This window comes from Urocampus carinirostris, chromosome 4 (genome assembly GCF_059441175.1).
Source record: "Urocampus carinirostris isolate Australia breed hairy pipefish chromosome 4, RoL_Ucar_1.0, whole genome shotgun sequence".
Taxonomy (NCBI): domain Eukaryota; kingdom Metazoa; phylum Chordata; class Actinopteri; order Syngnathiformes; family Syngnathidae; genus Urocampus; species Urocampus carinirostris.
In genome coordinates, this window is record NC_142352.1 from 41,837,416 (window position 1) to 41,853,912 (window position 16,497).

Genomic DNA, 16,497 nt, shown 5'->3' on the forward strand with positions numbered 1-16,497 from the left:
TTGTTAATTTGTTCCCACTCGCTCAACACATGCTGTTCTGTGACCGTTTTGCAGAAATATTGAGGGAAAAAAATACACTATTTGAGATTAGAATTGTTTTCTATGAGGTTAAAAGAAAATGGTCGTTGAAGAATTAACAATTTAGTTGTCTGATGTCAAAAAAAACATGGACTGCGATTAAGCAGATGGCTGATCAATAGTCATGCGGGTATTATTAAACTTTCCCAATGGTTTTCTTTTTATGGGCATCCAAAAGTGGAGTGTCTTATACCAACATAAAAACAGTGACAATACCCCCACCCCTATATGTCAGACTCAGATTCACAGTATTTTTTTATTTAATTTCTGTTCCATACAATAAACATGAGGAAGAGGGCTTCCACAAGGATCACACTGAGGTTAAGTGGATGGCTGATCAATACAGTAATGCAGGTATGTTGGATCATCTTGTTGGTCGGCTTTTTATTTTTTAACGTGTGACGCGGTCCACTTGTAGTTTACTTCTTCCATTGCTTGTTTTCGTAGTCCCATTTTGACGATAAGCCTTCCACGGGGTTGATTCTCATATCAAGCATCCTCTGCAGCTCTTTCTCCTTGAACTCAGGCTGAAATGTGTGAGGAACTGGTCCATACACTGGAAAGACACATCATATATTGAATACCTTCTTTCACTCCTGGTATCCAATGAAAACACACAAGATATCTCAAATGAGAAGGTTTGCCAAACTTACCAAACTTCCTCTGCCAGGCAAGCAGCAAACCAGTGAGACCAAGGAAGAGAAACACCCCACCGAGAACAGTTTTCCATTCAGATGATCCCTGGTTCATTTCAGCAAAGCTCTGCTTGAAGGCAATGCGATACACTGAATGTGGAGTGAGTGGTAGAAAAGGTTCAGGTTGCATGATCACGTTTTCTGCCATTACATGTTTCAAGAAATAAAGAAAAAAAATTACGAGCTATCTTCTCCTCATTAGACAGCGCAGCCCATGAGCCCTTCTCCTTTTCCTTGAGTGACTGTTGCTCTTCACTCAGCTTCTGCACGTAGCTGATATCGGGAAGGGGATTTTCCCGCGTGTCAAAGTAGGCGGGGAGGGTGTAACTTTCCACCTTGGCGACACCTTACAGAATCAACACAAAATTTGTCATAGTTGCATTGTTTTTGTTTAAAAAAAAAAATATCGAACTGCATTTTATTTCCTGAATTGTGAATTATGTATCCCTGATAGCATACTGTTAATATTCTAGGGGAAAGATGATACCCAACACCTAGAACAGAGGTCTCCAAACTTTTTGAGGCCAATAGCAACTTTAAGGGCACGGAGAAACACAAAAGGCACCTTTACCTGTCCAATTGTTTTAATTACAAATAGTCACAAGGAAACAAACAAAAAGACAACTTTCACAACATTTGGCACCATTTTGTTTTACATAATATAAATTATCAAGAAGAAAAAAATATTGTTAAATTAAATAAAATATCCCATTTCTACAGCCATTAAAACAAAACATATCATTTAAACTTAGTAAAATATTTTAACACTTCTTCAATATTTTAACTCCACCTATGCCATGGCACTCAACTGTTTCCACCAACGACATTGTCATTTGTTTGTTTGGCTGTTAGTGGGGAGGCTGACATTGCAAGCTCTTCACCAATTTACTGTAATCTGGAGTGTAAATTGACCGTGTTCGCCCCCAGCTGGCCATAAGAGAAAGTGGAGAGGAGATCGCTGCCATTCTTTTCATCTTTCAGTGCGGCGTTGCGAATAATCATCAGTGCTTCTTTATGAACCTCCCTGTCTGAGTATGCCTTCTTCCTATTTATCAAAACTCGTGAGGCTCTAAAAGAGGCCTGGTAAAAAAGACATATTTGCTAGAAGTTGCTTTCAACTCGCAGGCCTTTTCGTTTGTGACAAGTGCTGTAGTGTTGCTCCTGTTGTGCCGCGGCCACAGACGCTCCGCAAATGAGACAAACACAATTATCTTTCATATTATTAAAAAAATAATTCTTCCTTCACTTCACTACGAAAATTATATAGTTTTCTTTTTTCCGCCATGTCAATTATATAGAAATTGATTTTGACTGAGGCTGCGATTGTCATGCGCACACACCTGTGCCCCGTGTTACGTCAGAGTTCTCAGAATATCAAACTCTGCTACTTTTCCCCCCGGTTTTGGTATATTTTTTTTACACTTTTTAATTTTTAATTTACATCAATGTAAATGCATTTTAAATAAAATCGCAACACAGTTTAATCACGGTCTAGACGTTAATATTTTGTGATTAGGTCGATTTTTAGAGGAGGCCCGCGGGCACGTGATAATGTAGCCGCGGGCGTTAGCGTGCCCGCAGTCACGGGGGCGGCGACCCCTGGCTTAGAACAAAAGGTCTTTGATGAGTATAACTTTAAAATTTAAAATGTACTTTGTAAAACAAATATTAGCTTGAAATAAAAAATAAAAATCGGTGACTTTTCAAGACGAACACAAAATACATCAATACTGTTGTACAATAAGGCAAAACTTTTTTTGTGTGGAGGGTGTTTAACTGATAATTGATTTAAAAAATAAAAATACAAAAGCAATTTGACAAATCGATGGTAGCAGATCCTGACCAGACATATCTAAAAATGCAGATCTGAAGTTGCTCAAATCATCTTTTAAGATGATATCCTTCCTTTTTATTGGTGTATGTCACCAATGTTGCAGTATTTCATGAAAATGAATAATTACATTGGTGAGCTATGTATTTTTAAATAGCCCAGGAGCAGACTTGTGGTATTCACATCTGACCATAGTTGTATTAGTACTCTTTCCAACGGTAAAGTTGTTGCCCTTAAACGGTTTCTTATCCATCATTTTGTGAAATAAACACAAAAAGAGAGACCATCATAATTGAGACTTCTGTTCTCCCATTGCAAGGGAGATGTGCTTTAACAGTTTTATTATACCCATTAAAAACAAAGTAATTAAATTTAGTGTATGAGTGTGTGTGTGTGAGAGGGTAAGTGAAGCACACTGTAAAGCGCTTTGGGAGGTCTTCAGTGACTTGAAAAGCACCATATAAATGTACACCATTAACGATGTTGAAATATAACAAAAGTTGTCCCGGTTGCAGTTTCACCCACCATGTATTGCTCAATGTAATGCATGATCAATCATTTTGAAATGTTTTTTGGTATCTTTAAGGTGTGAGTTGTCCCTTTTCTTATAACCTTAACCCATAAAAGAATATCGCTCGGTAGCATTGATATAGACTGGGAAATAAAAATAATTATTATATTTAAACATCACCATGACTGCCACGTAAGCAAACAGCAGTGGAGATGGCGCGTTTGCCAACAAGACTCAGGGCTCTGGTTGCCAGCATTCTGTGGAATAAACATAAAACGTACATTACTTTATACTGTGAAATGTGTATACCTAAGAGTCAGACCATTAGACGCACAAAATGATGATTTACATAGCAGTCTTGATTGACATGTATCCAGTCCCAATAAGAAAATAAAAGTGCTAACGCAAAAGTACACGAACAAAAGTGTGAAAAGGTCACTTAAATGAGATCTATTATCCAGCATGTAAACAGTATTACTATTCCAGTAAGAGCCAAGTCTATTAGATAAAACGCTTTGCCATTTGTTTCAATGCTGTGCTTTGCGGATAATACACAAGAGATTTGGCGTCCAACCACGATTTTGGGTTGTACTAATAAAAACCAAAGGATAAATGTAGGCTCTAGCCTAATCGCTGCGGCGCCTTGCTAACTTTAGCAATAGCAACAAACACAAGGTCAAGACGCCCTCGCTTCATTCAATAACATTGCTCCTGTTATTGGTGATAAACTACAATGCCATCAGCGATTGGAAACTTCGTTCTCCGTGGCAATTTGAGATGCACAATAGGGAGTGAAAACAAATCAGCCACGCAAAACGGAACAAAATGTGATGCTGTTGGATGTATTCGCTGCTACGTGCTAACAGCTTGAGCTAACGTCGGTGCGCCCCGATAATGTCACCCGTGTGTTATCCTCTAAAGCAGTCAAAAAAGGCAACATACATAGAAAAAGAGCGTAGAGCACAATGGCTTAAGTTTATGGAAAACCTTGACATATTTAAGAATGAAATAACGCTCAAAATGAATAGGTCGTTGAGAGCCTTACTGTATTTTCGTCGCTGCCGTCCGTGGATATCCTCAAAGGGATTGGAGCGGACCGGAAGTACTTTGTTAGTCTCTTTTTGCGACAATCACATTTTACGATACAACATACTGGTGTACGGCCGTACCGGTTCAGAAACTCTTACCACGGTACATCGAGGAAGCAAGATTATTTTTTTCTCCCTTAAGCTCATTTTACTTATTTTTGACCAAGATATTTGAGACAGTGCATGACATTTTTATCTAGGGCCGGTTGGAAATGTTACTCTCACCCCTATGCAAACTCAAATAATTGTCGTTCCACTTTTTCTACTGGTATGATATGTGATATATTTAGCTAACTTTTCAGAAGTATTTTCACGTTTTGGAACACGAGGGCCTGTCCGATTCCTACACGATCATGCCGATTCAGCTGACAAGTCAAGCTTACTGTAAAATGCTCCTGCACGCCGCCAAGTACCCGCACAGCGCTGTTAACGGGTTGCTGGTTGCAGAAAAAGCCAAAGAGAGAAAGAAAGACTGTCACCACGATCCGATTTTGTGCGTGGACTGCGTGCCACTCTTCCATGGCACTCTGGCTCTTACCCCCATGCTAGAAGTTGCGTTAACACTGGTAAGTGTTTCTTCCTTTCACCATTTTACCAAACGACGGGTTATCGTGCCATCATTAAAATAACTGATGCATTTAACATTTAAGCCAAGTCACATTTGTATGGCTCTTAATTACAGATAGTCTCGAACGGTTGCACAGGCCACAATTATAACATCCTCTGATCTGAAACCTACACTAGGGCAGGAAAAACTCAAGAAAAAACCCTGCATAACAAGAATTGGGAAACCTTGGGAAGGTGTTACCCATGAGGTAATTTCCCTCGGTGGATGAACAGCCTCTAATGGGTGTTACATATGTACCAAATGTCAAAACATAGTCAACTTTAACAATAAACATAAGTAATTAGTGAAATTGTGCAAAAAGTCCAAGACAGCAATGAAGAAGCTTCCCTTCGCAATTAGCCGGTCGTTGCAGTAGTCTCCAAATTATGGCATACATCAGGTGCTGGTCTGCTGACCCAGAGTGTGTGGATTTTGTAATATCCTGTCCCACCCATTTGCTTATTGTTTAAAATGAAACAGAAATCCCATCTTGATAAATCAAGACTAATCTTCAAGACTGGGTTTAATTGTCATTGAAATGTATCAAAACAGAACTCAAAGGTAATGACAACTGAGAACTGGTAGATAATTCTATTGGTTGTAGCCCCCTTTTATGATGGAAAACAACACATGAACAGTTTGGGATTCAATCCATCAATTTTGAAGAAAATGCTATTTTGGGTTGTATAGTTATTTCCATAGAATTATCTCTTTTTTTTAGGATAATCAAAAGTGCAATTGGTATTGATTCTTAGTATGAGGGATTTATTATGATTTGTCTAATTTTATTGGTGGCAGTCAATGCAATACGTAGTATCAATTTAATCCATCTTCCTATTCATTTATTGATTGATTATTATGTTAAATGTAAAACTTCAACAAAAACGTACTATACTAAGAATAATAAGACTTGATTTTAAAAAAGCCAGAAGGGTAGTTTTGTCCATAGTTTCCCTGACTATAGTGTGAAATGAGCATTGTTGGCGGAGATTGAGTGTTTGGATAAGGAAAAAATGCTGGAGAGAAGCAGTTCATTCACTACAAAATACAAAATAATTAAAGGTAAAAGTAAAACAGAATGCCGAGCCAATTGTTCAGGGAAGCGCTCTCCCACCAAGATACCAGGAGTGCACTCCCCCAAAAGGCACCGACATGACTAAGAGATATATATCTTGCTTATGTATGGAAACATCTCATCTCATTAGATGCACCGCTTTTCCTCAGTAGGGTCGCGGGGGTGCTGGAGCCCATCCCAGCAATCATCAGGCAGTGGGCAGGGGACACCCTGAACTGTTTGCCAGCCAATCGCAGGGTACACAGGGACAGACAACTCACTCGCACATTCACACTTAGGGACAATTTGGACCGGCCAATCCACCTGCATGTCTTTGGAATGTGGGAGGAAACCAGAGTGCCCGAAGGAAACCCACGCAAGCACGGGGAGGACATACAAACTCCGCACAGGAAGTCCAGTAGCTGGATTTGAACCCACACAGGAGGTTCCCAAGACCATAGAACTGTGCCGCACACGCGCTAACCACTGCGCCGCCGTGCTGCCCTATGAAAACATCTGTTATCATTTTATTTATCGACTCTTATTTTGAAAATGCTAATGTCATTGCTCTATTTTTAATTACACTATTATTTTGATTCACTTAAAACCAGTCCACAAGCATGACCTTTAAATATTTGCTTATTTATCCTAACATTCTTTTTATGTTATTTTTTGTCTTTTTAGTCTGTTATTACACTCATTATACTGGAGCACCACATCTAATTTTGTTGTAAACAATGTGTGCTACGTTGTTATCAATTGTACTGAGAAAGTTCTAATCTAATTCTAACATACAGGGACAACAAAGAGTGTTGTTGCACTTTACTGGAAGATATAATCTTTCTATGCACAATAAGTGCAATTTCTTAAAAGGCGTTATGAAAAGGACAGAGGTGTAAACATTCCTAAATTATTTGTCCTTGTAAATTGACCCCTGACAGTCTTGCATTCTTCTCAGATTGACACTTGGTGTAAAGAAAACAATTATGTCATCGCTGGATACTACCAAGCCAACGAACACACAAAGGATTCAAGGTAATGACAACTTGATTCCTCACCCACCTCACAATTACCAGTAGAAACGGAAGTACAATTTGTGTTTTTTTTCCCTCCCGTTTTTTGTAGACCCAACCAAGTTGCAGAAAAAGTAGCAGCCAGGATTTCCGAATGCTTCAGTGAAGCTGCAATTTTTATGGTAAAAATATAAATCTAACTTTCTAAATATTCAATTTCCTGGTAACCGGTTTGGGCTGTCTGTTCACTGCCCGAAGTTGGCAGGGAGGGTCTCCAGCACCCCTGGCCAGACTATTCTAAAAGTATGTATTCTTCCCAGTTGCGCTAGCCCAGGGGTTGGGGATATATGGCCTGTGCGCCAGGTGTGACACTTTTTTTACATTGTTGTACTGTACATACAACTTCGACTTAGTACTTCCGGCTCGGAGGTAACATTCACTTTTTTGCCACATTTAGGCCGCAAATGCAATATCGTGTTTCTACTACTAGCTGCATTGGAGCGCTTCTCTACCTTTGTCTGGTCATAAGAAATTGTGATGGGGATTTTTTCTTTGTCTCTTAGCCAATGAGATGAATCGGGATACACATGCAAGTGTGCCGTCTGCCTTTAACATTTCCTGGATATTTTTTTAAGCATATACAGTCATCCCATTGTTATCGCAGTTTTCGGTGACCAGAGTAGTTATGAAAAGATACGTTTGAGGAGCTTTAAGACAATCTATTGTAGATTTTAAATATGTTAATGATACTAGGTCCGGCAAAACAACAACTGGAGAGTCGGAAGGCGCTCGGGTGAGGCGATCAGTGGACGGTGTCATAAGAGTAGCGTGAGATTTTCAAGATGCTTAGCAGGGACAAGGAACTTGAGGAAATCAAGAAGTCGCTCAGTTTTATGATGGACAAAATGGATATACCAAACAACAAAATACAATCATGAATTTAATGGCTGAAATCAACGATCTAAAAAAACGAAAACATGGAGAAGGACAAGAAGATTAATGCGCTAGAAGGACTGTAGCAGAACTTGAACAGCACACCAGGATCAACGACATTATTATCACCGGTCTAGACATCAAACCTCGGACCTATTCCAAGGCTGTGTTAAATAAAAGTAATACAACGAATGATCAAGAACCTGCTGAGCAACAGGTCATTGCTTTTATCATAACGGGATACCTATCAATGCTGAGGACATGCCATCTATTATCAAGAGGTTAGAACCAACTAAAGCTACCATAGTGAGGTTTGTCAACAGGGAACATGAAATCCTTAAGCAAAGAAAAAAACTAAAAGCTCGATTTTTGAGGAAAACAAATAAGATACATGGAACTTGTTCTTCAAATTGAAGCGTATACATGAAGTTAAATGGCACTCCAGAAGAAGCAAAATCATTTGGATTCGAGAAATGCAGTAGCTGGACAGATTTGCCTGAAGACCTGGATAGAGCAGTAAATACTTGCCACTGACAATGACATTGTACAATCTCGGACAATGATGGATTCAAATGATACAATGGCATCTGAACTGACAACATGGACACTTTTTATTACAAATGACAATAAAAAAATCAATTACAATATACTAGGCCATGATCTACCAGAACTGAGTATTATTGATCACACTAACTAAAATAATTCACAATTGGATGAGTAAAAATTTCTATCAACTATTTCAGAAAACTTTTATACCAGAAATGAATATAATACTTATGTTAAATTTGAAAGGAAATTCTCAATAATTCACGTCAACAGTAGAAGCATGTACACAAACTTTGAAGACATTACAGAATGCTTACAGCACTTTGAGAAGCCGTTCAGTGTGATTGCAGTTTCTGAAACGTGGTTTAATGAGGTAAAAGGGAGTTGATTTTGAATGAAATGACTATAATTTGAACTACGTAAATAGAACAAACAAAATAGTAGGAGGAGAAGCTATATATGTGCACAAAATATTTAAATCTAAGATAATACAAAACATGTCATTTGTAACCGATGATTTACTTGAATGTCTTACAATAGAAACTATAGATGAAAAAAGGAGAAATATTATAGTCAGTTATGTATATAGATCCCCGGGCTCAAACCTTCACAAACTGGGCTGAAAAAACATATTCAACATTGGGCAACAAAACACTATTCATTTATGGAAATTTCAACATAGACCTAATCAATCCAAACAAAAATAAAAACATTGATGGCTATATTAATGTAATGTACAGCATGAGTTTATGCCTAACTATATTAAGACCTAGTAGAATCACTTCACACACTGCAACACTCATTGACGATATATTTACAAATATTATTGATTTTACAAATGTTACTGGTTGGTGATATTTCTGATCAACTACAAGTAATTACAGTGAATGATGAAAAGGTTAGACAAGAATCGACTATGGAATATATTGACAAACGAGTTAGAACTGAAGAAACTATTATATCACTCTATGAGGACTTTATTAAACAAAACTGAAATGCTATATATAATACAGATGGTGTGGATAGTGCGTCTGACATCTTTTTGGAAATATTCACCAACAAATATAGCAAAAACTGTCCAATGAGACAAACTAATATCAAGAATAAATCTGTAAAGCATCCATGGATAACTAAGAGTTTATACAATGCTTGTAAGAAGAAAAACACCTTATATAGAAAATGTATTAAACTAAGAACTTAAGGAAGCCGAATCCCGATATAAAACGTATAAAAACAAATTGACAGGAATAATAGGAGCTAGAAAGGAAGTATATTATACCAATTTAGTACATAATAACAAAAATAATATTAAAGGTATTTGGGAAATATTTAGTTGTATAATAAAAGGAAAGAATGTAAGTAATGCATATCCAAACTATTAAATGGATAACAGTGAAAATTATAATTTAAATTAAATTGTGGAGAATTTCAATAGTTTTTTTTTTTTTGTCGATATTGGACCAGAGCTAGCTGCAAATATCACAGAGTGCAGTATTAAGCAATTTGAGTCACTGATAAAAAAATAACTCCAAGACCATGTTTTTGTCTGGGTTTACGGAATCAGAGGTCCTAGACGTGGAAAACAACTGTAGAAATAAAACGTCAATGGATTGTTTTGACTGATATGGTACTAGTTAAGCAAATTATTCATAGCATTGTGAAACCATTAACCTACATATGTAATCTATCATTTCTCACAGGAAAATTTCCAAATCAAATGAAAATAACAAAGGTTATACAAAAATGGAAACAAACACATCTTTACAAACTATTGACCGGTATCTCTCCTTCCTCAGTTCTCTAAAATATTAGAGAAACTTTACAATAATAGACGAGAAAAAATTATAAACATAATTTGATTGATAAAGTCAATATAGTTTTAAAGCAAACAGATCAGCAACAATGGCTGTTATTGATGCAGTAGAAGAAATCACCCATAGCATAGAAAAGAAGAGATATGCAGTTGGGTTATTTATTGACTTAAAAAAAGCCTTTGATTCCATTACTATTAAAAAAACTGGAAATATATGGAGTCAGGGGAGTGGCTTTGCAATGGATTCAAACTATTTGACTGGGAGGAAGCAATATGTGAAAATGGGAGTGTTGTCATCTGAATACTTGGACATCTGTTGTAGAGTACCACAGGGTTCTATCTTGGGTCCAAAGTTATTTAATTTATATATTAACAATATTCTTAATGTTTCAAAACTATTACATTTAGAAATATTTGCAGACAACACTAACATTTTCTATTCAAATGATAATTATATTGTTTTAGCAACCTGTATTAATCGTGAATTAACCTAAAAGTATGGATAGATTTAAATAAATTATCTTTAAATTTAAATAAAAACAAAATAATGTAATTTGGTAATCACAAGGCAAATCAAAATTAAAAATTAAAAATGGATGGTGCTGCAATAGACACTGTATCAGAAATTAAGTTTTTAGGGGTCATAATAGACAATAAATTGAACTGGAAAACACACATCAGACACATACAAACTAAGGTATCTAAAAACATTTCAATAATTATGAAAGACAAATTCTTTTTAAACTAAAATGCATTGTATTTATTATATTGTTCTCTAGTTCTGCCATACATAACATATTGTGCAGAAGTCTGGGGCAATAATTACAAAAGTTCACTACAGCCCCTTTTTATCCTCCAAAAACGTGCATTTAGAACCATATACAGGGTAGGATGTCATGATCATACAAATATTTTACTCCTGAAGTCTCAATTATTAAAATTGGATGATTCCGTAAAATTTTTCACTTCTGCTATTTAAGGTCAACAAAAACATAGTGCCAGAAAACATCCATAAATTTATTCATTCTGAAAGAGGGAAATTATAACTTGAGGGGCTGTAGTAAATTCATAATCCTAAAGGTGAGAACAACCAGGAAAAGTATGTGTGTGTCTGTGCGTGGAGTCAATCTTTGGAACAGTTTACGAGACGAGATCAAACAATGTCCAAATATTCACGTGTTCAAATTTTAATTCCAAAGAAAAACATTACTGGCAGAATACAGAGATGAAGAAAATGGGGTAGATATATAGATAGATAGATACTTTATTCATCCCCGGAGGGAAATTCACATTTCCAGCAGCATCCCTGAGCTGAGAACAATACAATAATAAAGCAAAAAGAATACAATATACAAATACCCAGTGTGACGTGCAAATGCCCACTGTAGCGTGTTATATAGAATATCTAAATAGTGCTACACAGAATACATATTGCAATAAAATTCGGTAATATGCAATGTAGGGGGTGTGGTTTAAAGGGTATGAGTGATACTAGAGATTGGAAAGACTGTTTACAACTATTGTTCATCTTGTTGTTATTGTTACTATTATTATATCATAACTGTTATTATTGCTGTTGTTGTTATTATCGTTGGTGTCTCAATGACATTTAGGGACTAGTAGCATTATAACGTTAATAGATGGGTACGACGATGATTAGTATCTAACATATGCGACTATCATTGTTATTATAATAATTGATATCCGACCTATGAAATGTGTATAACCGTGAGGTTTTGCTATATTTAGATACAAAAGAAGAGCTATCTGTGAAAAGTAATTGATAAGGAAGATGAAGGGGTAGAGAAGATAAGCGTCTGCTTCTTACTCCCCCTTTTCAAACATGTTATGTTACATTATTTTTGTTGTTGTGTCATTGTTTTTGTCCTGTTTTTATTTTCTGATGTTCGAAGTAAACTTTTCATTATTCATTCACATCCATTAGAGACAATGGAGGACAAACAATAATAAATCAATTCCCATGGTTGGAACTGTAACCACATCAGGTCGGTGAAGGTAAATTCATTGTGTCCTTCTTAGTTCAGTATTCAGTGAAAAAAATAACTGGAATATACCGATGAAAGACTTTTGCAAATACTATGTACTATTTCCTCATATTTTCCACATTTATGAATTTGGGAATACCTTCAATAGAGAAAATTTTTTTATCAAACGAAGCACCCCGTATTTTGTGCCTCTAACTGTCCCATCTAAATATTCGGTTTCTTTGCTCTTATTTCAAAACGTTCTGAAACTCGTGCTCGTTCATCAATGTGATTTGTTTTTCAATATCTTTTCACAGAGGGATCACATTTGAACCAAAGTGTGCCAAATCTTCATATTCTTTGTGTTACTTCTCAGGTGGACAGCGGCAGATTAAAAATGAGCTGCCGCGAGCCCATTGTGCTCATTTATGACCTTCACGATAATAAATGGAAAAGCAGGGATGTCAATCTGTAAGTATATGTCTTACTTGGACCATTTTAAATTAAATGTGGGTTAAGTTAATGGCTGGATCTGTGTGTTCACATTTCTAGCAACTCCTTCGAGGACTGGGGCGAAGCACAGAAGATTACGTCGGCGCTTCTGGAGAGCAGGTCCTACGAGAATTTGATGGACTTTGACAATCACCTGGACGACCTCAGGAACGACTGGACGAATCCTGTGATAAACAAGTCCGTGCTGGACTTGTGTTAAGATCTTCGGCCGGCAGGCTTAGAGAGCGTTTGGTAGCTGTTGCCATATAGTGGCAGAGGAGCACGCTCTGCTCATCGCAGTCCTGCTTCCACTTGAAATCCTGGTACAGTCCAGAAAATGTGCGATGTTGACCTTTTATTAGGCCAGCGGATTCAAGGACAAGCACCTGATGTGCGCTTAACCAGGATTAATGTGGCTCAATGCCTTTTAATTGTATTGAAGAGGGTGCTTTGTTTTTAATTATAGTTTAAAATAAATTAACAAAACTTAGAATATATTTGATTTTTACACTTTGAAAACAAGGAGCCATATGGAAATAGAATCCCTAATACAGTGGTGCCTTGAGATACAGTTGTAACTTGTCCTTGATACAAACACTATTGAATCATGTTTTCTATTGAAAAAAAGACTAATTATTATCCAGAAATTAGCTATTTGATATTGTAGTTTATACAAACAATAACATTGAGTGTTAAGAGTGAAGCAGTTTTGGTATATTTTTCCTTTAGTTCGGGGTAATATATGGCTACATGGGGTTGGTAAAATGTCAAGATCTACTAACAAGAGTTGAACAACTCACTCGGTAAACACCATTTACAAACCATGATGCCGTTTCTACTTGGATGGTTTACAGGAGGCTATTTCCTACCTCCTAACCTAAACCGATTGCTCCCCTTATTAATTATTGCAATGCCCCTCATTAGGCAATAATCAACCTTGCAAACACACTGCCGCAACTATTTAATCGCAGCAGAAGAGACTACGTAGAATTAAAAACAACGCATTTGTGTAAACGATACACGTGAAAAATAATTTGATCGAGGATAACGTGTACCATTTGCTTGTGTACCACGACATTATTAGCAATCCATGATGACAATGTCGTCTGCTAGCAGTGATCGAGATGATCCGGATTAGAGCTGAATCAGGCAAGGCAAGATTGGTCTAACAAAAATATTATTTTTTTTAATGGATGTACACAATTCAAAATGATAAAAAAACGTATATTGTACAGTAAAACAAACGATGTGACAGGTATGCATTTATACAATATTCAAGTGAATTTGTTCAAGTTCAATATCTGTTGCTTTGTTTTTTTCAACTAACTGTGACATCAATGGTATTTCCTAGCCTGACTTTAGCATTCATGGAGGATCGTTCGTGACAAATGTATAAATAGATGAATATCTAAAAAGATATGCCCTGATAAATAAATGAACATATAGATAAATCATGTAACACATGTATGAATTTGTAATTTATTTAGAAACATATTACTTTGGGTATTTTGGTGACTATCTTGTCTCGCATTCGGTCATTTTATTTTTCAGAACTAAATGTGATTCAAATGAGGAGGTGGCTCAATTGCCTGAGCGTTTCACCTTTGGGTTGATTAGTGATGATAGGTGATAAGCTCAGACGGTTTGACCCACCCCCTCATTTGAAAAAGCATATTGCCGTGACAAAATATACTACAAAATACGCTGTAAATTAATACCGAACAAAATGCATAAATATGTGAATAGATTGCTTTTATGTCATATATTTAGGCGCAGTAATTTCTTGCTGTATCACGGTTTACATATTCCACACATTATAACTTATAACCTACATAATGTGTTTGCAAATCTTTTCTTTTAAAGTTTCCCTTAAAGCCATCTAAAATAAGTGTTGCCAATTTGCGAGATTTTGACTATCGCGGGATGTTTAAGATACAAACCCTGCCAAAAAACCCAAGAGATTATTGTATTACATGATTTTCTGTGTTTATTTATTTATGAAATTTCTACATGTGGCAGGATTGGTCCTCCATAAGCAATAAGGTCACATGGTTACCGGTAAGTAAGGCATAGCTGTGCTGTTTTAATTCATAGAAATGTAACGGTCCAAATAGTTTGACATGCCAAACATTTGCTTTCTGTCAAGTGGCCTGATAGGAAATCACTGTCACCTCAAAGCTTCTGAGTTTTTTGCAAAATGGATTGTATTAAACAAAACAAATCAAAGATTGTTTCTCATATCTCAAGCCACTCCTAAAATGATCTGAATTCATGAGATTTCTGGACTTCGACTGATATGATTAAAAAAGATGCTTAGTTTTAAAATAATCTACTGTATTATTTTGTCTAAATACCAGCAATGACTGACTGCAAAACCCAATTTGACTATAGATTCTTCCCTGTAAACCAGGGGTGTCAAAACTTTTCAGAAAACTGGCCAGATTTGGTAGGCTGAAAATATGTGAGGGACGACGATTCAGACTGGCATTCTTTGAACAGTAATAATTCCGCCCTCAGTGAAAGGTTTGCAGTGCTTAGCCGATCAGCGTCGAGGCCTCGGAGTTCGCCTTTGTAGCATTTTAATTCGACTTGCAATGTCCTGTGAAAAAGTGATGCTGTTTAAACAGCTTTCAGTTGCTTCACCTTTTAACAGTGTTCGTTTCCAGTTGGCTTTTTGTAGTCACCATATTTTTTCTGCTAGGTTATCTTGATACTATATTCTTAGTAAGCAGCCACAATCTCTTGGCAAATTAGACAGGCACAGTTGTTTTGGATTTTGGTGGGGGAAAAAAACCTCAATTCTACCTGTCCTGAGAGTGGTGGTCCTCAGAGTCAACTTTCCTTTTTTTACTCACAGTCCCCATGTCGGAAATGGGGTGGGCCTAAAGTTTCACAGAATTCTAAGAGCAAGGTTGCCAACGGGCTACTGCCATCATCTGGTGAAATGTTTTCTTTTTGGTCTCCTTTTTTAAATTCATTATTTGCACAAATGTATTTTATACTACAGACAACATTACTGGCGGGCCACATATTATAAATTTTATGACAGACACCAGGCCAGAAACTATTTTTTCAATCAGTTTTATTTATAAGTATTATTACCTGCTATCAAATTGATAAAATGACATTTTACATTTCAGGACAGATACATTCTATAATGCACGGGTGCTACTTTTGTTTTTTAAAGTAGTTTTATAAAGAGTCACCAATACAATAGTTATCATTTATATTGAACATTCTATGATAATTTTTCCTGCTTTTTGAGTATGGAAGGAGGAGCTGGATATGCTAACAGCAGGACAGTGTGTAGTATTTAGCAACTCCTTGTTGTTGAAAAACTGAATTCATTAAAAAGAAAAAAAAACTTGATTTATATAAGCAGAAATATATGACTTACTATATAAATGTGCATTTTTTTTTAAATACCGGTACCTCGAGAATTTTGCATTTGATTTACAATGGAAGAACGATGGTGCAGTTTGGTCACTTTGAGCTTCTGTAGTTTGGATTCTTCCTTGTGCTTTCAAGCACTTATTTTTGGTTGCACGAAAGCATTCAGAAACACCTACTGCTCAAATATTACACGGTGTCCCCTATATTTATTTTATTCACATTTACAAATATATAATATTTACACAGGTGGCATGGCAGTTCGGGGGTTAGTTTCTTCCTATAGCTGTGGAGGTTTTCTCCGGGAACTACAGTTTCCTCCCACATTCCAAAAACATGTGTGTCAGGTTAATTGGCCGGTCCATATTGTACCTAGGTGTGAATGAACGACTGAATGGTTGTTTGAATTGTTTGGCAACCAGTTCAGGGTGTCCACTGCCTAAGATAACTAGAATGGGCTC

General features: G+C 36.5%; 2 protein-coding genes across 2 annotated transcripts; one reads left to right on the top strand and one right to left on the bottom strand.

Moving 5' to 3' along the window:
- Positions 1 to 318: 318 nt before the first annotated feature.
- Positions 319 to 4,249, bottom strand: cox4i1 (cytochrome c oxidase subunit 4I1). The gene is made up of 5 exons (XM_088334612.1): positions 4,161 to 4,249; positions 3,296 to 3,372; positions 955 to 1,119; positions 732 to 863; positions 319 to 634 (listed from the first exon to the last, which is right to left on the bottom strand). The coding sequence occupies exons 2-5, from the start codon at positions 3,369 to 3,371 to the stop codon at positions 498 to 500; spliced, it is 510 nt and encodes a 169-aa protein (XP_088190738.1). The 5' UTR covers position 3,372; positions 4,161 to 4,249; the 3' UTR covers positions 319 to 497.
- Positions 4,250 to 4,259: 10 nt separating this feature from the next.
- Positions 4,260 to 14,872, top strand: emc8 (ER membrane protein complex subunit 8). The gene is made up of 5 exons (XM_088334613.1): positions 4,260 to 4,769; positions 6,823 to 6,899; positions 6,990 to 7,059; positions 12,531 to 12,625; positions 12,707 to 14,872. The coding sequence occupies exons 1-5, from the start codon at positions 4,557 to 4,559 to the stop codon at positions 12,864 to 12,866; spliced, it is 615 nt and encodes a 204-aa protein (XP_088190739.1). The 5' UTR covers positions 4,260 to 4,556; the 3' UTR covers positions 12,867 to 14,872.
- The last annotated feature ends 1,625 nt before the right edge of the window (positions 14,873 to 16,497 follow it).